Source organism: Scatophagus argus, chromosome 20 (assembly GCF_020382885.2).
Source record: "Scatophagus argus isolate fScaArg1 chromosome 20, fScaArg1.pri, whole genome shotgun sequence".
In the NCBI taxonomy this organism is placed as follows: domain Eukaryota; kingdom Metazoa; phylum Chordata; class Actinopteri; family Scatophagidae; genus Scatophagus; species Scatophagus argus.
In genome coordinates, this window is record NC_058512.1 from 10,463,306 (window position 1) to 10,486,089 (window position 22,784).

The 22,784-nt window shown below is 38.8% G+C and overlaps 2 protein-coding genes and 1 long non-coding RNA gene across 4 annotated transcripts; 2 read left to right on the forward strand and 1 right to left on the reverse strand.

Annotated features, from left to right (window-relative positions):
• Positions 1-891: 891 nt before the first annotated feature.
• Positions 892-8,290, forward strand: ccdc80l2 (coiled-coil domain containing 80 like 2). Its single transcript, XM_046374953.1, has 12 exons — positions 892-2,139; positions 2,228-2,316; positions 2,455-2,628; positions 2,750-2,901; positions 3,180-3,503; positions 3,692-3,929; positions 4,078-4,234; positions 5,029-5,165; positions 5,402-5,553; positions 5,828-5,931; positions 6,467-6,547; positions 6,714-8,290. Exons 1-12 carry the CDS (start codon positions 1,845-1,847, stop codon positions 7,046-7,048), a joined length of 2,238 nt encoding a protein of 745 aa, XP_046230909.1. The 5' UTR covers positions 892-1,844; the 3' UTR covers positions 7,049-8,290.
• Positions 8,039-20,920, forward strand: fybb (FYN binding protein b). Of its 2 annotated transcripts, XM_046374951.1 has the most exons (19): positions 8,039-8,289; positions 11,292-12,312; positions 14,010-14,130; positions 14,237-14,307; positions 14,692-14,714; positions 14,899-14,951; positions 15,497-15,623; positions 16,278-16,437; positions 16,691-16,811; positions 17,148-17,167; positions 17,288-17,360; positions 17,498-17,584; positions 18,065-18,105; positions 18,494-18,575; positions 18,774-18,873; positions 19,076-19,238; positions 19,356-19,389; positions 19,497-19,528; positions 19,653-20,920. In XM_046374951.1, exons 1-19 carry the CDS (start codon positions 8,287-8,289, stop codon positions 19,673-19,675), a joined length of 2,355 nt encoding a protein of 784 aa, XP_046230907.1. In that variant the 5' UTR covers positions 8,039-8,286; the 3' UTR covers positions 19,676-20,920. The 2 variants fall into 2 exon arrangements, with proteins under 2 accessions (XP_046230907.1, XP_046230908.1); XM_046374952.1 differs by lacking the exon at positions 17,498-17,584 and having other exon boundaries at positions 8,041-8,289.
• LOC124051518 lies at positions 16,039-21,899 on the reverse strand. Its single transcript, XR_006841836.1, has 2 exons — positions 21,290-21,899; positions 16,039-16,533 (listed from the first exon to the last, which is right to left on the reverse strand). It is a non-coding gene; the product is annotated as an uncharacterized LOC124051518 (long non-coding RNA).
• Positions 21,900-22,784: the final 885 nt, after the last annotated feature.

A 22,784-nucleotide genomic window follows, 5' to 3' on the forward strand; every position in this document is an offset into this window, starting at 1 on the left:
ATAAAAGAAAGTTTTGCAATCAAAAATACAACCATGATTAGTTGATTTTTATGTTTTAGTAAAAAAAAGAAAAATTAAACAATGATAATGTCTTCTATTGTATGACAAACAAAAACATTGCTTCCTTTCATCCTAGGATTTCAGCAAGGATTTTTGTACAATCAAGACCATCAAAATTAGGATTCTGGGCTAAAACCAGAAGGATGATGAATCAGTCCCACTCCCATCTGAATTTTATTAGAACTCACTTGAAGATCTGATCAACTTATTTTCATTTATTTATTTATTTGTTTTTGCTCCATGTCGGTGCTCTAAGGTGCTTAGATTACTCTGTTGGTTACAGAATTAATTTGAAGAGTGTAAAATGCAATATAAGTACAGTACACTTTTCATGATGTTTGCTTTTGTTTTACTTTAGAACTTTTATGGATATTTAATTGTTCAACTGGAACAATTTGCGTTACCACTACTACTAAATAGTTTTTATTGTAACTTTAAAAGCAATTTAAAAGTGACAGATTGGGAGTTTCAGGCTTTGGCTTCCTGTGATTTGATGGGTCATTTATCAAGTTGTAGTGGGAGGGATGAAGACTTTTTCTGGCAGTACGTCTTCCAGGTTAACTCACCTGTGGGCACGTTTGTCCCAGATTCACAACTTTGAACTGGTGTGAACTTTTCAAGACTGCAGCAGCCATTAGCCTGTCTGTGGTATTTATGGTTGCTGCAATTTCCCTTCATTTAAAAGCTTTAACTCCTGTTGAACAAATGGCTTTGAGTTGAACAGCTCTACCTGTGACATACCACATTCACCCTGTCATTCTGTCAATGTTCAATTGTTTTTAACTGCTTTCCTTCCCCCCCCTCCATGTGTAATGCAGCTACAGCAGTTTGTGATTAATATCATTCAGGTCAGTGCCAACCTCTTACGGATAGTGACAGATGTTAAAATCAAAACTCTCTAACACAATCAGTATTCACCTGGACCAAGTAATTTGATAATTTACTGATCCTTGCAGGGATTGTCCCTTCAGTGGCCCCACTCTACAGCAGGCTAGAGGTCAGGAGGACAGCTGCCATTACGCTGCCCTAATATCCAACTAATGTTATGTAATCTAACAGCGACTATGTCCAGTGTTCACATCTATATTGTACTCTGTATGTGAGTGATTGTTTTTCTATTGGTAAGGGACATCAAAACAGTCAGCTGTGAGACAAAGCAGCACCATACACATACACAGAGAGAGAGAGAGAAAGATAGAGAGTGTGTGTGTGTGTGTGTGAGAGAGAGAGAGAGAGAGAGAGAGCAAGAGAGAGAAACAAAGAGATTTTCCAGCAAAAAATGCTTTGAAGCCACAGAAAATTCCAGGAGTTTCCTGTTAACAAGCGTTGGATATAATGTGAACCAGCAGAGTGTGTGTGTGTGTGTGTGTGTGTCTGTGTGTGTGTGGAGGAGGTCTTCCCAGTCTCTCTTTCTCTCTGCTGGTGAGAGGAGTTAACATCACTGCAGTCTGTTGTCCTTTTACCTTTGAGAGTCATGTCAAATTTGATCCACCTGCATTTTTAAGGATTTAAAATGCTTCAACTTTTTATGAAGTTTTAAATGTCGATTTAAAGTATGGAGGTTTGGACTTGGAGACTTGGATTTTCGTAACCGGCAATCAAGAGATTTTTAACTCACTTTAAATCACAGCTGGTGAATCCATCTTGTACATTTTCAGATGCAACGCTGTTCTCAAGACTCAAACAGTGGAGCAGTGCTGAACACAGCGCTACACAAATCTGCCTGAGGAAGATCTGTGTGCTGCTAACTAGTTCCAGCTGATTGACAAAACAATCACTCCACCATGTCAGTAAGGATGTTTCATTTTTGTAACTCACATTGCTTTCTACTGTTGTTTGCCATTCTGTGGAGCCTCAGCTACCCGAGTTTGCTTACTGCCTGGTCGGGCATCAGTCGTAGCAAGCCCAAGGATCAGCTGGACCCTAATGTGAGGGACTGGGGAGACTATTCAGACCTCCCTCCAGGAATTGAGCAGGGGCTGGGGTTGGACGAAGATAGAGAACATGGAGACAACAGACGAGCTGGAGAGCCTTCATCAAGCATGGTTCCGGAGCTGGATTTCATGGCTGACTTTGCAGGCAAGACAAATGAAAAAGTGATCAGATGATATGTCCATTTGTTTGTCTCCCTACTTACGGAAACCTCCACCAACCTTCTCTCCTCCAGGTAAAAAGCGATTGTGGGTGATAACAGCACCATCATACAATGACCACTACCTTCAAATGATGGAGAAACAACTGGAAGAAATGGAGCAGGTACAGACCATCTTCATTTGAAGATTTTTTTTCACATTTGTTTGATTTAATTTTGGAAAACTATTGCACAGAAATTTCATGGAAAATAGTCTTTCTCTTGCTCTTGTAACTCTCTTTCTTATTTGATGTATCACTCAGAAAGGGTTGAACTGCCGTCTAGCAGAAAGAGACACATTCATCATCACCATCATCCAGAATGCCATGATGGAAGGTCGAATCCAGAAAACAACTTTACAAGGAGAAGCTACAGTGGAGAGCCTGGACCCTGACACGGTCACCAAATTGCTGCACTACTTGGACCTCACCAACCAGGTAAGCCAAATATTAACAATGAATTAATTGTTTAAATACATTTTTTTTTGGAAATTGTATGTCACTCATTTGTGGGTGCCTCAACTTGACTTGTAGTTGTTATACTATACAATTATTTCAGGAGCAAGGGTTCATAATGCTCGTTCTGAAGAAGAACCTTCAAGTCAGCGAGCGCTTCCCTTATCCAGTCCGTGTTGAGGCCATTTTGGAGCTCATTGATCAGTTCCCCATGAGGAAACTGGAGAAGATGACCAGAAAAGGATCCAACATGAGGTTACATATACCACTGTTATTCATTGTACTAACAGAAAGCTGAGGGCAAAAAACTAAACTACATTTTACTGATTATGTGCGGGTGTAACAGGTGTAAAATTACACACCAAGTCAAGTCATTCATGCCATGAAATTTTGTACAGATGATCACAATCCCCAGATGGTGAGTCCTGCTGACTTTGGTGATCCCCCGACTTTTCAGTTTGAGCCCCTGTGAGGTTGACATTTCCAAAATGCTATTTGATGTTTTTTGTTGTTGTTGTTGTTGGTTTATTCAGGTGCAAAACCACTAAAAAGAAGGTGATGGTGACAAGGAAGAAGGTGAAGAAGAAGATGGTGCTAAGCCCTCAGAGGCTAGGGAATATGACTTCTGTTGTAGCAGTACAAAGAAAACCTCCCCTGGACAAAAAAGCTGCTCTGAAGAGTAAGATCCAGGATATACTGAATGGACGCTCGAGGTTTGTTATCCGTAAGGTTCCTGCAAAGGGGTCCACAAGGGGAAAGGTCTCAAGCAGTGGTGGTCTGGACACTTCTAATGGATGGGATAAAGTGCACAGTCCCCTATCCGTGTCCAAGAGCAATGAAGAAATTAAGAAAGACAGGTAGGGTCTATTTTTTGCCAATTTTTCAAATTTTTTACATGTAACAGTTTGACTTATTTCACTTAAAAGCTGCTTAGACTTTCTGTTCCCATTTGGTATATAATGGCTCCTCTTCCCCTAACACCAGAGAGAAGACTGTTTTTATTGCCAGATTAACATCAAAGTAATTTTTTTCTCTTTTACTGCAGGACGGACTCCACTTTGGAAGAAGGTCAGAAAAGACATGGAGGGAAAAACAGTGAAGATAAACAAGACAATGTGAAGGAGGATACACAGAAAAAAAAGAGCTCTAAGAAAAAGGGCAAAGGGAAAAAAGGGAAGAAAGGGAAAGGAAGAGGGAAGAAGTCCAACATGGAGGCCAGTGAGAAGGATAAAGCAGCCCTGAAGGAGTTTCTGGACAGCTTAAAGGGTACAAGACGATTAATGGTGAGAACATTCTGCTTTTCTCATTTAATCCTGAGGTGCAGTGTCATCCAAGTGCAAACCATGTGACCTTTAAGACAAATCTGCACTTGATCAGTACCTTCCCATCATCCATTTGGAGTGATGTACCTGTATGTTGTCCTTGTGTTAGGTGATCTCAACGCCCAGTAGAGATGCAACTCTTTACATCCAACAGCAAGAGGAGAATGAGAAGCAACACTGCGACCTCGCCATCAGGAAGATTACAGTGGTGACCATTGTCGGTGAAGGAAGTGATGTCACACTCACACTGCAACACCACAATCTTGGTAAGTATTTGTACATTTCTTTGTGTGTGTGTACAATTTTGTATGTATGAAGATTTGCATCTAAAACATTTGGTTAGGTTCTCTCCAACGGTGATCTGAGTAATCAGAAAATCTTGTACAGATATTATCTGCTTTTATTTTTAGAGATAAAATGACCAACAGGATAGCCTGAAACAAAAAGAGGAACACACTGTATTTATCTCTACAGCATGACCAAAGGCAAATATGGTTACAGCAAGAGGTCAAATGCGCTGTGATGTGTAACAGTCTATAACTGTAACAAGAGCCACCGTACGTGTGTATTTCATGCTTCATCCACTTTACTCCAGTTTATTTAACACAAATTCTGCTGCAAACTGCTCTGCAATTATGTTGCCAACATATCTTATTGTGCAGTGGAGTATTTGCTGTGTGTCCTTCTGACTTGTAAGACTTGATGTTTTAATGGGAAACATGGACCAAAAGTCTACAGCCATGTTAGTGGCTCTGTGACGTTGTACTGAGCAGCTAAAACCACAGGGGTACTTGAGCTAAATGATAACATACCTTAGTTTAGTGCATTAGGATGTTAACATAAACCACAGTATTGGAAACCAAACACAAAAGCCCAGTAATACTGTCCTTGAAGGTTCAAACATCTCTCAGAAGTGTTGATTGCATTTTGTGCTAGTTTTGTGTCTTAGTTAATGTTGTTGTCGGTGTAATATGCTTATACAGTAAAGTATCACTGTTATTTTGTCTGCCACCTACACACCTCTTTCCACACATTCAGTCAAATGTTTTGTGTGTTTCAGCATCAGAGCCTCCACTCAGCGACCAATCAAAACAGTTTTCAGATTCAGGCCTGATCTCCCTGTTGAGAGCAGAGCTCGGCCTGTCGTCCTCTGACCTCTTTTCAATGACCGTCTCAGACTATGACATCAAGCCCAATGTAAGCCAGCCTCCTCTGCATTTTTTTGTCCTGTTTGAGCGTGATAAATACAGCACCGCTCTTACTCATGTTCACACCTGGAAGCAGTCTAGTTTACAGCTGACTTAGAGTGATGACAAAAATTCCCCTCATCTGCTAAAATTTCTTTCAAGCCATCTTATATGACAAAGCTAGGGTCATCCTTCCATTTAATTGTGAAACTTTCTTGCCTAATTAGCCTTTTCTTCCCCCCACAGAGAGTCTTTGAGGCTCCCCCATCAAGTCATGCTCTGTTGGAGTACATTGACAACTTTCCCTCAAGGCGATCAGAAAAAGAGAAGGAAAGGAAGAATCCTCCAGTCTGCTCCAACAACAATCAACAGCCTGGGACTGAGAATTCACTGCTCAGGTAGTAACCTACTGTCATTCAGTGCTCATTATGAAGCAGGGACTGGAGCCTTTTCAGAAATCATATACAAGGTTTTTTGTTTTTTTTTTGAGTAAATGCTCAAGTGACGTCTAATAGCAGCGACAGTAATTGCAGTAAGTTTAATTTTAGGTTTTATTTATTTATAGACATTATTACACAAACTGTTTCAACATATGCTGAATGAAAGGCATGACCTTGTCTGTGACTGACTCACAACATTCAAACTTATGTCTCTGTTTTTATGGCTATTTAGGTTCATGTCTAAGAGGAGACTGCTGCTCATCTCTGCTCCCTCTGAGGATGACTACTCCTTTCAACAACAGCTTTCTGCTCTCAGTGGACAGGAGTGTCACCTGGGTCAGTTACACACCATCTCCTGAACAATACACTGTCTGTCTGCCCTGTAGTGTTTGGTGCAATATGAAAATATAACAGTCAGGTGTCCCTTCTGACCTTCAGGGCTGGGAAAGACCAGATAAATACTATCTCTACCTTATTATTACACAACAACTATTACAAAATAAGTCATACATAAAGGTTCTGCATTTTTGTACTACAGCACATTCATATTTATATGATAGTATAGTGTAAGGGTTTTCAATGTCTGAGACTGTGCGCCTCCCTTCAGAGAAAGCTTGGAAGAAACCCCTCACCCAACTTAGTTTATCAAACTTAGTTTATCGCTTTAATCAAATTACACACATTTAGGCTATTCCATTTGATCTCCTTCTGATAACTAATGTAATATCTGTAGTATTTTCACTGCAACTGAGCCTTCCCTCAGCGAGGTCCGTCTCCTAGTTAAAAAACCTATGATACCACATAATATGCTACCCGACAACTATTGTTACCCACTTTAACAAATAATAAGCATTTTATGGTCTCTCCTTAGGTATTCGCCACTTTGCCATGTTGAAGCTGACAGGAGCAGGAGACAAAGCATCAGGAACTGTTGAGTTATTTCCACTAAATGGTCAGTCACAGCCATGTGGGGCAGTCCAGGAGCAGGGACTGCAAACATGTTAAGATATGTCTGGCATTTTAAAATCTCAGGTTAAACCGAGTCCTGGAGGATTCCTACTTGTCTTTTTAATCTCTATACAGTGTACCATATTTTCACTTTGTTGTTCTTCCTGCAGGTCGTAGTCAGAGTGAGATTGAGCCGTTATCTCGTGACACGGTCAACAATCTGAGAGAACAGCTAAAGATCAGTAAGGATTATTTCAGCATGCTGGTTGTGGGGAAGGACGCCGATGTGAAGACGTGGTTCCCATCACCGATGTGGTCCCTGGATAACATCTATGACCTGGTGGACTCCATGGAGCTCCGTATTCAGGAGGAGAAGCTGCAGAAGAGACTGGGGATCCACTGCCCTGAGGACAGAGGAAGAGTGGGCGGTGAGGGAGGGCATTATCGCAGCTTTGATGAAGATGGGGTGGAGGACACATACTTGTATCACCGGTCAGAGAAATGATGAGAAATAAGGACGGAGAAGATGCAGCACAGTGAAGAAGAGATACCTAAATTCGTGAGATAAACTTGAGGAAATACGTAAACACATGGATTACACACAAATAAACTAATAAAAAAGACCTCATAAACTCACCTTCAGGACTCACAGGACTGAATTAAAAAATTCTAAATATATGATCATAATACATGCAAATATTGGAATTGTTTCATTCAAATGAAAGCACATGGGCACCCTCCAACTGTTACTTTAAAGTTATTACTGTTGTTACTGGCTGATTACAACATTGGTGAAACAGGAAGAAAGTCCACCAAAGGCTGACACTTGAAAAGGAGCTCTCAAGTCTTATACAGATAGAAAGTTCCTCTTCTGAAATGTTTTGATGCTTACATTGAAAAGTGTATGTAAAGGAAACAAATGTTGTTGTTGTTAACTTTTTTTTTTTTTTTTTATTATGAAGCTTCAGTCTTTAGACAGATAAGAATTTCTTATGTGGGCTTGTTGCATGTCTCGGAACAGCTCTCTAAAACAACAACATGATTTCACTTAAAAACAGTCTGTTTTATTTTTAAACAACAAAAAACGCATACCTTGTTTTGATAGATATAAAATAAACAGATTTTAGAAAATAATTGAGGTATTTTAGGTTTCTCTCAACAACTTGATTTTTTAATTAATCGGGCATCAAACTGCCACAAAAGCTTGACTCAAGTTCTTATACTGAGTGAAAATGACTTTTGACTAGTTTTTAGTCGTGTCACATTTTATTGAAAAAAATCTATTTACTATAATGCTGTGTTTAACATGGTTGCTAAGAGACAAGACGGTTTGTCTGTTGATCTGCCACTGGGTGAGTGAGCATCAGTACAGAGCTGAGTACAGACGGGAAACTGCAGGGAGTTTGCCAGGGAATAGGCAAATCCACGAGATGAAAACACGCAGATAACAGACCGCCTGCCAGACTCACACTCACACAAAACGCACATACTACTGAGAGAGGAAGTAGTCAACAGTCAGTTTATGCCACCAACAGAGCTGGAGTATCATCCCTGCCCCCATACAAACAGGCAGGCTCACGCGTTTCAATGCTTTGTCAAACTCTCATTCACTATCCCTCAGTACCTTTCTCTTTTCGACAGCAACAGAAACTCACACAGACACACTGAGCAAACACACACTCCTCCGCTTTGCACGCCAACCATTTGGACATAGCAGAGGCGCCCGGGAGTGTTGTTCTCAATATGGTGAGTACAACTTAACTGTCAACTAAAACTATTTAAATATCACTTTCTAGATATTAGAATTATTTTGAAGTGCCTTTGTAAGATTTAAAGAAAGGAAGCTGCTCAAGTATCATGAATGAGTATTATGAGTATTTCTTTATAGTAGTTGTTCATTCTTGTACACATGAATTTGACAATGCTGTTTGTTTAGGCATGCTACTGCATGTGTGATTAGAGAGTAAAAGCTGTTAAATTTAAATCAACAGCCTCCGATCTACAAACTCACTTTAGTGATCTGTGGGTGCCGAGTTATCCTAATATAATGTTGAATACCCATGAGATTACTTCAGTTTGACTTTTGTTTGATATTCAAGACATTTTTGACACATTTCTTCACATTTCTTCACATTCACACTTGAAACTGCCATTTTTTTGTTTTGTGTAAATTAGATTGAGTAAGTCAACTTTGTCCTTTACTTTTCATCACACTGGAAATAGAAATCATGGTTCCTCTTTCCTTTGACCAGAAGATCTCACTCTTCCCTCAGTCATTTCTCAGCCAGTCACTGGACTTGTAATGTCCTTGTGCTGAATAGACATCAGCATTTCTCCCAGTGAATTTCCACACAAGAGTTCCTGCACTTAAACAGTGGACTGCAGTTCAAACCCATCCGAACCTAAACTTCACAGATTGTACAGTCAGTTGCCGCAGTTTATTAGGCACACCCTGCAAGAGATCCAGCTGCTAGGAAGGTTATAATGTTGATTTTTTTTAAACTGTTTTAGAGAAGTTGTGATTAAACTTTCTGGTCATTCTGGTTTGGCCATATGGCTGTTGTTTCAATTGTATCCCATCATTGTGAGATGTGTTTCCAGGATTTGAAAAAAATTTACAAAATTGCAACTGCAAAAACATTTAGAGAAGCAGTAATGGCAAGTGTCTGCTACAGAACATATTGGGTAATTTTTAGATTACTGCGGTTGAGAAACAGAAGTGTGATGAAGGAACTTTCCTAAGCTTCTTTAGACCTGATTTCATATTCAGACACATCATGTTTCGTGCCAACACACTTAATTATGCCACCATTGCAAGATGTTACTGGCATCTAGAATGACACACTAGAGCCCCTAATAGCACAAAAGATGGTTGGTAAAGAGAAAATAATAGCAGTTGCCTCTGAATAGAGCAGCTCTGGTTAACTTGATTGTGGCTGACTTGACTGCTAGCCATCATCAAAAATATGCCTAAAAACACTGCTTCATTTTGAGTTTTATATGTGGACATTATTGTAACCTGAGTCAAGTCATAGTGTAGGAAAATATATTATAGTATAATGGGGAAAAATGTAAAATGGAGAATGATTGTTTTTAGAATTTTTGATACTTTCTATTCCTTTGTGGAAAATTGTCATCATTCAAATCCATTAAGTAAACACTGTATGTTGATGATGCACTGGTATTTGGGATTTTGGAATTGGTTTAACAAGTTAAAAAGAATAAAAAGAAGATAAAAGTTGTAAAATGCTAAGCTTAACACTGATCTGCTTGTGGCAACAAAAATATTTTTTATGGTTATGTTTCAGCAACTCAAAGCACTTGGTTGACTCTACAAAAAGATTATTGTCTTGGTTAAATATTGAAAAAGCGAATGGCGACCCAAGACAAGTCATGTTTACTTTTTCAGTGTTTAACCAAAAACCATCATCTTACCTCGGTGATGAGTTAGCAGTGTATAAAGATAATTATTTAGGATGCAGGTGTCAGTAGAAGACAAGAATCTGGAATCTCCTTGTACAGATTTAAAAGTTCATTGACAGACCATTTGTGATATCAGGCTATACAAATAAGCTTGACTTGGCTTTTCCATTACTCACAAACTTCATATTGAGATGCAGTCTAGTTACTTATTTTCTTTAATGACAACATGTATCTCTTGGTGTAGGTGTTAATAATATTCTAGCTGGGTGTTACTGTGTGAATCTGATCTGATGATTGCTGTACTTCCCATTTATTTCACGTGTACTTTCCACTGTGCAGCTTTCCCTCACTTTTACTGCTCGGCAGTAGGAATAGCAGTTACTCTGTGTTCTAATGCTCTTATCTCCACTTCCTGGTATGGTGTCTCTGACTCCAGTCAAAGAGCCTCATTAAAATAGGTGTGGCTGCTGCTTGGTCAGTACATTCTGACACTTTATGAAACAGGTGCATTATCCTGTTTCAGTTACTGTTTCATGTAACTTGCAGTCATGCAGCTCCCTCTACTATATGTTGGTGTTTCTGCACACTTCCAGGAAGACTTTCAGATTCCAGATGTTCAAATGGCTGATAGATACATGTCATAGCAAAGCAATACTGCTGGCTTTTTTCAATAAACAACAAAACTGCAATACAGCTTATTCCATTTTGTGACTAAAGTAAATATCCATCTTCCTCTTCTTCAACACCAAACACTCGACAAACTCAACAAACCTTTTGTTTACCTGCACGTAGGGAATGTGCACAGGGTATATAATTAACCAATGTGTCTGCAGCAAAGCCAGAAAGTCAACAGAAAGTGAAAAGTAACAAAGCTTTTTATATACCTGTTACTCACAATGATGACTTATGTTAGCTGATTGCTCAGCAGTAAACGTTTTCACTTCTGAATTTATCTGTTTGTGTCTGTATTTGTGTTCAGGTGTCTTTTACCTTAAATTGTTCTCTTTTCAAATATCACATTTGCTTATCATTTGTACATTTTAAATTTATGTGAACAGTGAATTTCTATAGCTCTCATTTTTGTATCATATTTGTCACATATTAGTATTATTGTTAGCTCCTGTTTTATGTAGTCTTGTGAGTAGCAAGAGTGTTACTCTCTTGCTCACAGTAAAGAGAACAGCAAGCTAAAATGCTGTTTTGGGACTTTCATTTGCTGAAATCACTTTGTATTCTGCATACACAGCACACCCTAATTTTATTTTCAATTTTGGTTTTGTATTCTGGTTATTAACGCTCCCTCTTGTCTCTTCCATTCTTTCCAGGAAAACAAAGCTGATGTAAAGGCCATCATGGCTCGCTTCCAAGCCAGTGGGGCAAGCACTGACGAGTCTTCCACACCTTCTTCCATATCAGCTGGACGTACCAAACAACCCCTGCACCCCACCCTCTCCTCCGGCCCGACCATACCAACAAAGAAACCTGTCTTGGAGAGCCTCTCAGGCAGTGCCATAACTGTTCCTCCGAAACCCAATTTTCTGAAAAATACAGTATCAACTAAGAGTGACACAGAGGCCCATGAACCAAACAAAACTAAATCCCTGGCAGGCAGGTTTGCAAACATCCAGGATGATACAAATACCACCAACAAACCTCTCATTGCTAATAAACATAAAATACCCTCGAAGCCACCTCTTTCACAGGCTCCTGAAGCTAAAGGCCCTGGACAGAAACCCCCTCTTAAGAAGCCCTCCCTCACCTCCACCCCGTCTGATGCCAAACCTGCCTTTCCCAAACCATCTCCAGCAGCTGCATCAAAGCCCAGCTGGGTGAAAGAAGACAGTGGTGGGAGTGCATCCAGCACACCACCACCCAAAATACCTCCTTTACAACAAAAACCGAGCAGCAGCGTTTTAAAGTTACGTCAGCAAAATGAAGAGATGGCAGGAGCTAACACAGACACTGCTGCCAAACCTTTACTTCCAGTGAACTCCACTACTAAGCCCCCTTCCAACTTCAAGGCTGCTCAGAATACGTTCAACAAGGAGAAGGACAAGCCTGAGCAGTCAGATAGTGGCGTGACAGCAGACGGAGCCAACAAACTGCCTCTTACTGCTACCAGCTCCACCCCACCTCCAAAACCGCCAGCCAGTAAAAAACCTAGCTTGAAAAACGCACGAAAGCCTACACTTCAAGCCAGTAGCATCAACGGCGATGCCACTTCAGGCCCCAAACGTAACCCACTCCCCAACAGCTTAGCTCTGGGCCCTGCTCCTGCCAAGCCCAACCGACCCCCCAAGGTTAACCTAGAGAACTTTAAAAGAGGTGCTGAGGCCTCTGATGACGGTAGGTTGATCTTGGATTAACAGTTTGGTTTAATAGTGAAATTATGGACTCATAAACAGAACTGCTGATTATGGGAAGATGCAACCACCAATCCAGTCAGTGAATGTTTATCAGCATTTACACTAATGAAATCAACCATCATTATGGTGCAATGCATTTTGAAGTCACTTGCATTTCAAAGTGCAATCACAGGCACCACCAATATATTAACAGCTTACTGAACGCTTGCAAGGATATGTGATCACACTTTTGGGGCCCCACATAAACTCAAGCAATCGTACTTCATTTAAATTCAGCGGGAGGTTCCTTATTTTATTTTATATATACAGTATATATGTATATATATATATATATAGGCATTGTTGGACTGATTCTGTTGAGCAGTCACAAAAGCTAAAATTTGAAATCATTGCTTTATGTAGTGATAAAGTCTCACTCATTCCAAATAACCAAGCTTTTGTGATACTAGACACTCTTTAAGCTAAGGCAGGCACAAAGACAGAGCAGCAAACAGTTTACAGGTCTCACCACAGTCTTTAAAAAGAAAAGTGTAACTAGCTGCAATACTTTGGGCAGACTCTGTAAAAGCTTTTCAGAAGTGTGAAACGTACTTGCTTCACAAGTGAGTGTGGTTTCCGTGATGTAAGCAATGTGAAGCCTGAAGTTTACTTTGGGTTATCTGACCAAGGAAACAACTTCTGTTTGTGCATGATAGCTTTAAAAATCCATTATGTTTATGTTAGCCACTCTATGTTTATGTAGCATCTGAATTTGCATTTTGTTCATTCTGTACACAGTTAGTGCAAGTTCAACAGAAGCTACTGTAGAGCTGTCCAGGACTTTATTTAAGACAGCGAAGTCACAGAAACACACTTGGTTCCTCTTTTTCCCCGACAAAGTTCCCTGTCCAGTTTCTCCTTTCTCCCCCACCCCCTTCGCTCTCCTCTCTAACAGCTAACTTTATTTCACCACATGGGGAAGTGAGTTCGAACAGGCAGGATAGCTTTTAGTGAGAGCTCTGTTTTTAGACACATACCTGATATGAACAGAGGTGCAGGGTGATTGCTGGCTGCCATGGACAACAAAACATGGGCAAATACAGCAAGACTGAAAATACCAGATTTGATGTCAATTCATTTTCTGCAAACTTTTACTACAGTCTGTGATAGTCTCAGAAGCCACACTCTTAACCCTACACACCATCCAATTAATGTTCAGTTGTCAGTTTTTAGGATTTCATTTAATATAAGGCACATAAAAGGACTTCACTGTCTTTGTGTTTGGGGTGCATCACTTGTGATGGACCTTTTAAAAGTGGTATTATGGTTACTTTGTACTCCACTAATTATTTTGCAGACTGACATTTTTACTAACAAAACATATGATGATCTTAAACAATATGAAGTACTAGTCAAAGTATAAACTAAATTATTCAACAGTATAGAAAGTAGTAGCCCAGAGTAAAAAAGCTGCTTACCTGTTACCAGTAATATAAGAAGCTATTATGCTCCGTAATGAGTACTTTCAATTTATACACTTTATTCAGTAATTTCAGATTTTTTTTTGACAATTCTCTGATTCCAAATGCAAGAGTATTATTTTTTTCACAAGAGCAAACAAACCACATGATAAATTTAGTTACCTGCACGATAAAGACATTTACATTCTCTATTTTAACACCACACATTTTGTCACAGGTCCCGGCACCTTGAAGAAAATTGTCCCAACTCCTCCGGCCTCTCACCCCAGTAACCAGAGCGACCATGTCTCCCCTCAGACTGCACTTCCTAGTCTGCCCCCACGACATCCTGGGACCATGTAAGTCAAACACATTCACAAGCCCACAAACACACTTACAAATGATATGTACATTATGTTCTCTGAATAAAGTTAACCACAGGTAAATCCTGACTGTGCTTTTCAGGATCCAACAGGACGACTTCTACGACGATGTTGATGAATTCAGCAGCTCCCCTCCACCTCTACCACCAACAGGTTCAGTAACGGTCATTATTTGATCAAATGTGTTACGTCATGACTACCATGTTGCTGTTTGTGCTGTAACACCTCAGGAAGACAGAAGAAGCATGTGTGAAGCTGAACTTTGTGCCACACTCATGTATTAGACATAATCAGATGACATATAAAAGCAGCTTATCTTAGCAGCATATGGTCTGTCTTACTGTTACCAACTTTTGACCTACATTTTGCTGCGGTTATTTTGAAATGCTGTTTTAGATAATTACGAAAAGTCAAGAGATAAGATGTTTCAGCAACTCCCTGTGACTGTTACTAAAATAGTAAAAACAGTCTGAGCAAGATCATGATGATCGCAGCGATCAGCTTCTCTTGTAACGTTGATTCATTCTTTCTCTTTAGGTCACCCGAATCAGAGGGCAAAGGTGAGATATGCCGAGTTACTTTCACTTCCATAAATGCAGATTTACATGTACAGATGCAGGCGCACACATAGATAACAAAATCCATGTGAAGTGAACCGACCATACTGAATCACCACGAGTCGCTGACATAATCTGCGGCTACTTTTCTTTTATTGCTGTTTACATTCTCACTTCTTTGGTGCAGGAGGAAACAGCTGATGATGACGGTGAGATGTATGAGGATCTTGATGAACGATGGTGAGTAAATGTTCTTCACTAAAGTTTTACCTCTTTATCCAACAGCTTATTGATTCTATCCTGGCTTTAAATCTACTTGAAATTCCAAGTTTTTTGTGCACAAACATACTCAACTTCTTCAATCAAATATTGGTGTAAATCCCAGTTGAAATCCCTTTAATCCTTGAATCCTTGGGTTCAGATGTCCATGCTCACCTTCTGCCTTCTAGTGGTTGTTTTGCAACATTACAAGATGTCATTCATTCTCACTCTGATGTACTTACAACCAACTGAATTATGAAGAAGCAGAAAACCTTTTTCTTTCCTCTTTTTCCCCCTAGTGTGTGGTGACATGCAACATATTAGCACATCATGATACAAATCAACATATATACATAAATTACCTCGACATTTTTAAGCTAGTGCAGTCATTTGTATTTTGTCACTCTTTCAGTCCTTTGAACAAATGGTAGAGATACGGCTGGGTGTTGGAATCTTAGGAACATCTGAACACATATTTCATTGTCTATTTCTAACTCTTTGGTTCTCTCTCTCACTGTCAAAAGGGAAGCAGCTGAAAACAAACAGGACAAAATGAAAGACGAGAAGGAAGAGAAAAAACGACTTGAGGCTGAGAGGAAGGAGCAGAAGGAACGTGAGAAGAAGGAACAAGATGCTAGAAAGAAATTCAAAGTGAGTAAATACGACTCAGCTTAATAGTTCCATATTTCAGAAATGCACTTGTTCTTTTTTGGTTGAGAGTTAAATGAGAAGACTGGTAACACTCTCATCTCTGTAGGGCAACAATAAACTTGAAGCTCAGCCAGCTGCAATTAGCTTAGCTTAGCATAAAGACTGGAAGGAGGGGGAAACTGTTAGCCTGGCTCTGTTTGATTAACTAAAAACAGACCAGTAATAAAAGAGAAAGTAAACTCATTCATTAACATGTTAAACTCTGTTTGTTTAATCCACATACAAACAGAAATGTAAAAATGACAAGATTTGGTTTTATGGGGAGCTTCCAGTTAAGCTAAACTAAGCTAACTGTCTCCTGACACAAGCTTCGTATTTAACAGACATGAAACTGGTATTGATATTGATCTCTAACTCATGGAAAGAAAGTGACTTTATTTTCCCAGAATATACAATTTTTCTTCTAACAGATATAACACTTTCCTATTTTCAAGGATCTGTTCAATCCATTACATACAGAACACATGCACACGCAAACATGGTCTGCCCTATCTACTGAATATACTTTGCCTGACCTGATTAAGTTATATTCGTGACCTTTGTTACACTACAAAAAGTGACAAATATCTTGTTCTGTGTGTGTCTGTGTGTTAGCTGGTTGGACCCCTGGAGGCCATCCACCAAGGGAAGGCTCGTATGGACTGCCGGGGCAGTAAGACTGAACTTGCTCTTAAGCAGGGAGACTGCCTGGACATCATCCGCGTCCAGGGCAACCCAGAGGGAAAATGGCTGGGACGTACACAGGATGGATCCAGTAAGTTCACATATTTATCTCTCATTGGTCTAATTTTCTATACTGGCCTTTGCTGGTCATCTTTCACCTGTCTTCTTTGCCATGACATCCTTCTATCTGTAAAAACATGATAAGACTTTCATTTACATCTTCAAGCTTATTTGACCATGTTCTCACTTTTCATTTATTGGTTTACATTTTATCTACAAACCAAGCAATAAACTATACCCAGAACCCTGCATCAACATTTCCCTTTGTTCTTTGTCTCTACCAGTTGGCTATGTGAAGACCACTTCAGTGGAAATTGATTTTAACACCCTGAAGAATCGGAAACCTCAGCAGGCATACGAACCTGAGGTATACGATGACATCGATGTGGTCACTCATGATAACAGGTACCAAGAATGTCTTATCAGTTAGCTGCACAGACATGATGTAGAAATGGTAGAAGTATTGTTTTTCAAAGTGCCAATATGAAAACCTCACATCAAAATCACATCTTTTCTATTGGTTTTATCTAATGGCACCCAGCACTGCACAGTCCATGAATATGAGTTCTGACATATTTGGAAACATTAGATGCCAAATCCACACAACTCTCAGGAGGAGGAAGCTACAGACAGCCGGTGGTTAGCCTAGCTTAGCACAGAGACTGGAAACACTTCTCCAATCTTTAGTGAGAGATGAAAATGTAACACTGATGTAAAGTTCTTCTTTCTCTCTCTCTACAGTGGGCTAAAAGGACCAGGAGGTATGCTTAAAATTTTACAACGCATATATAATGCATTTCATTATATTCAGTTACATGTCGGGGTTGTTTAACTGAGATAAAACATGCCATCAATTCCATAACATATTGCTTTTGTCTCAGTTGTGCTACCCCCACTACCAGGAGAGGGAGGAGAAATATATGACGATGTTCTTGATCCAAACCTGGAAGTCAGGTGGGAGCTTACTTAATTCGCAACACTGAGTACCTGTTACAACACTGAATATGAAAGCTAAATTGAGATGGACACTTGAGAAAGATTCAAAATTGAAACCGAAATGCAGGTCTTTTCATCCTTGGTTGGCTCTTTAGTCCCTCAGACCCCAAGTTTTCTCCTTTGAAGCCTCGCAACTTACTGAGGATGTTTGACCGGAACAGACGTTCTGCCAGCACTAAAGTGTAAAATACACTCAGTAGTAAGACTGATCACAGATCTACTGTCCACTCTTTTTAATCCCTAATATTTCAGCTGTCAACCTCCTTTAAATGGCTCAACGGTTCCTCTAAAATGAACATGAATGCTGATTTCCTCCCCAGATCAGATCAACCACTTCACCTCTTACTGAATAACACTGAAGGATGTTAATTTGCAATTTGAAATCTAAGTGTTGTTTCTGTGATTACAATCAGTGGGGCTGATTATCACTGATTTTACTAATCTTCTCAAGTAATTTGCATGTCTGTAACGGTATGAGTTAATCAGAAAATCAAAGCATCGTCTGCTAAATAAAATCGTGTTTTAACAAGTGTACTAATTAAAAGTGTTATAATTCATGAATATAATCATTAATTTGAGCTGCTTTGAATTATATTGACCTGCTTTAATTGATGATATAAAAAAATGTAATATTTTAATAATTTTTTCTTCTGTCGTGCCAGAGTGCCTCCACCCAGCCAGTTTACTGCAGAGGGGAATTCAGGTATCACTCACTGTGATAATGCTTCAATCTTTTTAATGGATATTTAATGAAAAAAAGATAGTTGTTTCTCATTCATTTTCTTTCCTTGGATTTTCTTTCATCTTCTGTAAAAAACACATTTAAATAACTAAAATATAAGTCTTTGGTTGGCATTATTAAACCTTGATTATGTAACTTATGCAAAACTATATTCTCACTTCAAACAGCCAAACGCTGCATCAACACATCCATGTCCCACATCCCCTCTTTATATCCAGTCAATCAGTTTATGTTATAAATGATTAAAATGTGATCCCTCTGAGGGCATGTTAGTGTTAGGTGTCAGAGTTTAAAGTTATTAAATTTCACATCATCTCATCTCATCAACATCTTTCATGTTTTACCACAGATCAGACAGGTGCAGCAATTGATGAGGAGATATATGACGATGTCGACTCTCAGAATGTGCCTGTCCCTCCGCCAATCAGCAGGTACGATTACATCAGTCTTCAAATTAAATAACCTTACAGTAATCCCCAACCATTTAGGTGCATGACTTCAAGTGAATCCACTGCGAATAAAAGGCAAAAACTAATCACTAAATATGTTACTTTTTATTGTTATGGTTTATATTGGTTATAGTTGATTATGTTTTGCTTTGTGTTTTATTTTATTATTTTGCTCTCCAGCCTTCAAAACCTGAAGGGCAAAAGCAAGACTGAAGAGGCCGACCAAAAGAAGCATAAAAAGACTGAGAAAGAGGAGAAGGAATTCAGGAAAAAGTTTAAAGTTTGTCTCCTCATTATGTCTTTAAGCATGTTTCTAAAGCCAGTCCTTTTAATGTGACCAGGATCACTTCAAATCGAGCATTCATTCCCACCTCTATGCTAATCAACATAAAATTAGTGACTTTGTGTGCTATTAAGTAAAATTTGTATTTATTCATATTTACAAACTCACTATTGCTGATGTAATTTTCAATGTCTCCCAGTATGAGGGGGAGATACAGGTGCTGTACAAAGTGACCATCATACCAACACTTTCCAATAAGAAGTGGAGTGGGAAGGAGCTTCCAGTGAAAGCAGGAGAAAAACTGGACGTCATTGTTAAAGCCGTGGATAACAAACTGATCTGTCGGAACGAGGAGGGCAAGTGTGAGTGTCTGTTGCTTGTTATTAAGAAAACTAAATCAGTGCATGTATTCAAGATTCCTGCACTGCTGTGAGTTGGAACGTCCATCCATCTAACATCTGTCTGTCTGTATTTTACAGTTGGTTATGTTTCCAGCAGCCACATCGTTATGGAGTAAGTTACACAAGCATTCACACACATTCATAAACACACTTACAGACTAAGGAAAAAGACACGCAACAACCTGCTGTCTGTACTGATCGTTTGCATCTTGTTTACAGCGATCTTGATATCTACGATGATGTTGGAGATGGTATGTTATTCTTCTTAATATTTTAGAATTTTATATAAATATGTCATTTTTAGATCTCAACACAGTGGACATCACTATTCATAATGTAAATTATTTTTTTAAACAATATTATATTTTCTTTCAGCGTGCATCTATGACAACGACTGAGAAACATCCTGCACTGGGTTTATAGTTTTACACTGATATTGTCCATGTTATTTATTTTGTTTATTGATGATATACATTGGGAGCTGCTTAAGCTTAACCTGATGATCAGAGTGTATTGTCATTTCAGTTTCATTTAATTATTTATTAAACTAATTCTGAATCTCTGAATACGTTGGACACAAGGGCGATTATTTAGTGAACTGGAATCAGTCTAAAATATTTGAACAATGTCATCTATGATTTTGATTCCTTAAACAACAAAATTATTTCATATGGTTATGTCACTTGTAACATCTCTCCAAAGTGGGAAACATTGGTTTAAACAACAGTATTTGCATATTTCTGTTTGTAAGTTTTCTTTATTTTTTTCCTTCCCTTTGGCCTGCCTTCAGAAACTCTACAGTGCTGCATTTACATGTACGCCTCTACTGTATTTTGCAATTTCAGAAGAATAGCTACATGTTTAAATGAAAGTTGTGAATATTACTTGCTATTTTGTTTTTAATTAATTAGATTATGACATGATCCTGTATGTACAGTCCGTTGCTATCTGTAAGACCAGATGAATTTTATCAGTTCCTGAGTCTAGTGTCTGTCTTGAGTTTCAACATGTAGACTCAACAACTGTGTTAGTGCCAAAGTGCTTCTAAACAAATGCACATACAACTATGATGTACATACATACAATTTTAGAAAAACAGGCTGTGTGTTTGATTGTTTCTGCGCACATGTTAGTTTGTCATGTTGTCAGCAAAAGAGCCTATCCTCCTCCTTAATATACACAATACACTGCTGGATGTTGGTTGTCTTCTTGAGTGACGTGTGCAGGTGTATTATGTGTGTACAGCTAAACGAACACCGTTTCATTTGGTTTGTTCTTCAAAATCAAGAAATCGGCAACAAATTCCTCCACCGTGACCTTCTCACTGCAGTTAATGTGCAAATACGGAAACAGTGACATCTAGAAGCAGCCACCAGGAACTATAATAATTACAAACCTAGAGTCCATTAGGGTTATTGATACAATACTATAAAGATTACAGATAAAATCTAAGAACAATGTTTGGTACCAAAGTTTACTTTTACACGAGCTGAAATGACTGATTGATAAATCTACTGGTTGACCATCAGAAAATTAATCAGCAACTATTTTAATAATTAATTTGTTTTTTTGTTGTTTTTTTTTTACATCAGTTTTTAAGCAAAAATGTAAAACATTCGCTAATAAAAGCTTCTTAAATATGAGTGTTTTCTGGCTTGTTTCTGTTAGTTGTAGCTCTGCTCTGATCCATGTATTTCCACAAACTGATTCAGTTGAGGTTTTTCTAAAGTTCAGGTGGAAGCCAAGTAAAGAATTATGACCAAATCAGTGACATAAACATGAATTAAGAGGTTTCAGTAAAAGGGGGGGGGGGGGGGGGGGGGTCATTGGAGAGCTCTGAAACATGCTTAAAATAAAACATATTCATGTTCGAGCTGATTACAGGGGATTCAAAATTTCTCTCACATAAGAATTGACTAGATGCATTTAACTGCTATGTATGAAGAGGAATTTGTATGGAATAAGACTAATATAATACTAGATATTTATACGCAGGCATACAGCATCATTACCTGGTGAAATCGGTGAGTGCAGGGTCCACTTAGCTTTAGTCCGCTGTTGGTTTGCAGTGAAAAAGAGAAAAAAAAAAACAACACCAGAAATATTATGCTTCAGAAAATTTGTTCGAGGGTAAAGTTTTGTTAAAGCAGCTTTAACCAGGCTTTTACTTTCTATCCTGGAAAAAAAGGCACTTCCGTCCGATTACGTCTTTGCTGCGTATACTTTGCCCCAAATTCAACAGAAGAATAAAGACTTCCGCCTGACCCGGAAGTCACTTCCTAGCTCCACAATGGTTCCTCCAGTTGCAGTGTCGCCGCTTATCAAGGTAATAGCATAAATTATTTTCTCTGTAAACGGTCAATATTGTTACACTGTAAATTTATACAGAAGAATTAATTTAAACGCCGCGTTTTATCTCAAGATGTTAGCGAACCGTCTGGAATGTTGTTCTAGTAACATTTAGCTCGTGTTTGCTAGCAGTGACATTGAGAGGCTATACAGGTGAACTTGCGAAGACAGCTCTAAAATCCCGAGTATCATCCACATCTGTCTTATGCAAAGTTCGTGGTGATCATTACTAGCTGTAGGACTGTTACGTTTGAGTCAACAACAAGCTATATTAGTTAGGATTGCCCAATACGGCAGAAGGGTCGGAAACACTGAACATCGCCCCTGTCACGGCTAACCTATCTGAGCGTGCTTGTGTGCGTTGTTTTCTTAGAAGGTGACCGCCCTTGGCTTTGCAAACAAATCAAAAATGTGGTTAATATCTGTCAGATACATTTTTAAAATCACAGTCGCATCAGGAATAATAATATAAATAATTTTATCGATAACGTATTGATGACACTCGTTTCACTCAGAGAGCTGGTTAGTCAGCGTTGTTTCACAGTTAACACGTTTGAATAACTTCTTTCAGACGGCCAGGTGGTCTGCCTTGCTGCTCGGCGTGCTCTATGGCAAACAGAGGTTTGGTAAGTTAATGTTTGTGCAAATTAAATATTTTGTTATGGAATTAAATACTGTGGTTACTCCACAAAGCTCACCGTGACCATAAAACCAGTGAGTTAAATTACAGGTGGCTTTGGACCCATTATTTAACACAAGGGAATCCCTGAAAACATCTAAATCTGATGTTGGAGTCTTAAATTAAGCTTATTATTTGTATTTATCAAGATTCTATACTTGCATGTCAAGGAAATGTGACTGACAATAAAGAGGCAACTAATTTATGGGTACATCGTACATTTCTCATCCTTATTCTGCTCTTGCTGGCATGGCTGTAATTGTGCCAGTTGTTAGATGCACAAACTGTAGATTGAGGCTTGTTAATATATCCATTCTCTTCTGCTACTGTGCAGCATGTTTGAAAAGCCTCATTCAAGTTTTTAAAGTTTAATTAACATAAGCCAATACCCGCCCATGTGCAAAATGAAGCTTATTATCCAAAGCAATACATTTACAGTATTTAAATGTTCTGTAAAATTACAGTTTTTTATGGTGTAT

Coding starts and splice junctions, on each gene's coding strand:
- ccdc80l2 (XM_046374953.1), top strand. CDS start 1,845: ATGTCAGTAAGGATGTTTCATTTTTGTAACTCACATTGCTTTCTACTG. Junction 2,140..2,227: donor TTTCATGGCTGACTTTGCAG/GCAAGACAAATG, acceptor TCTCTCCTCCAG/GTAAAAAGCGATTGTGGGTG. Junction 3,930..4,077: donor AGGGTACAAGACGATTAATG/GTGAGAACATTC, acceptor TCCTTGTGTTAG/GTGATCTCAACGCCCAGTAG.
- fybb (XM_046374951.1), top strand. Junction 14,715..14,898: donor ACCCGAATCAGAGGGCAAAG/GTGAGATATGCC, acceptor TCTTTGGTGCAG/GAGGAAACAGCTGATGATGA. Junction 17,585..18,064: donor CGTTCTGCCAGCACTAAAGT/GTAAAATACACT, acceptor CTGTCGTGCCAG/AGTGCCTCCACCCAGCCAGT.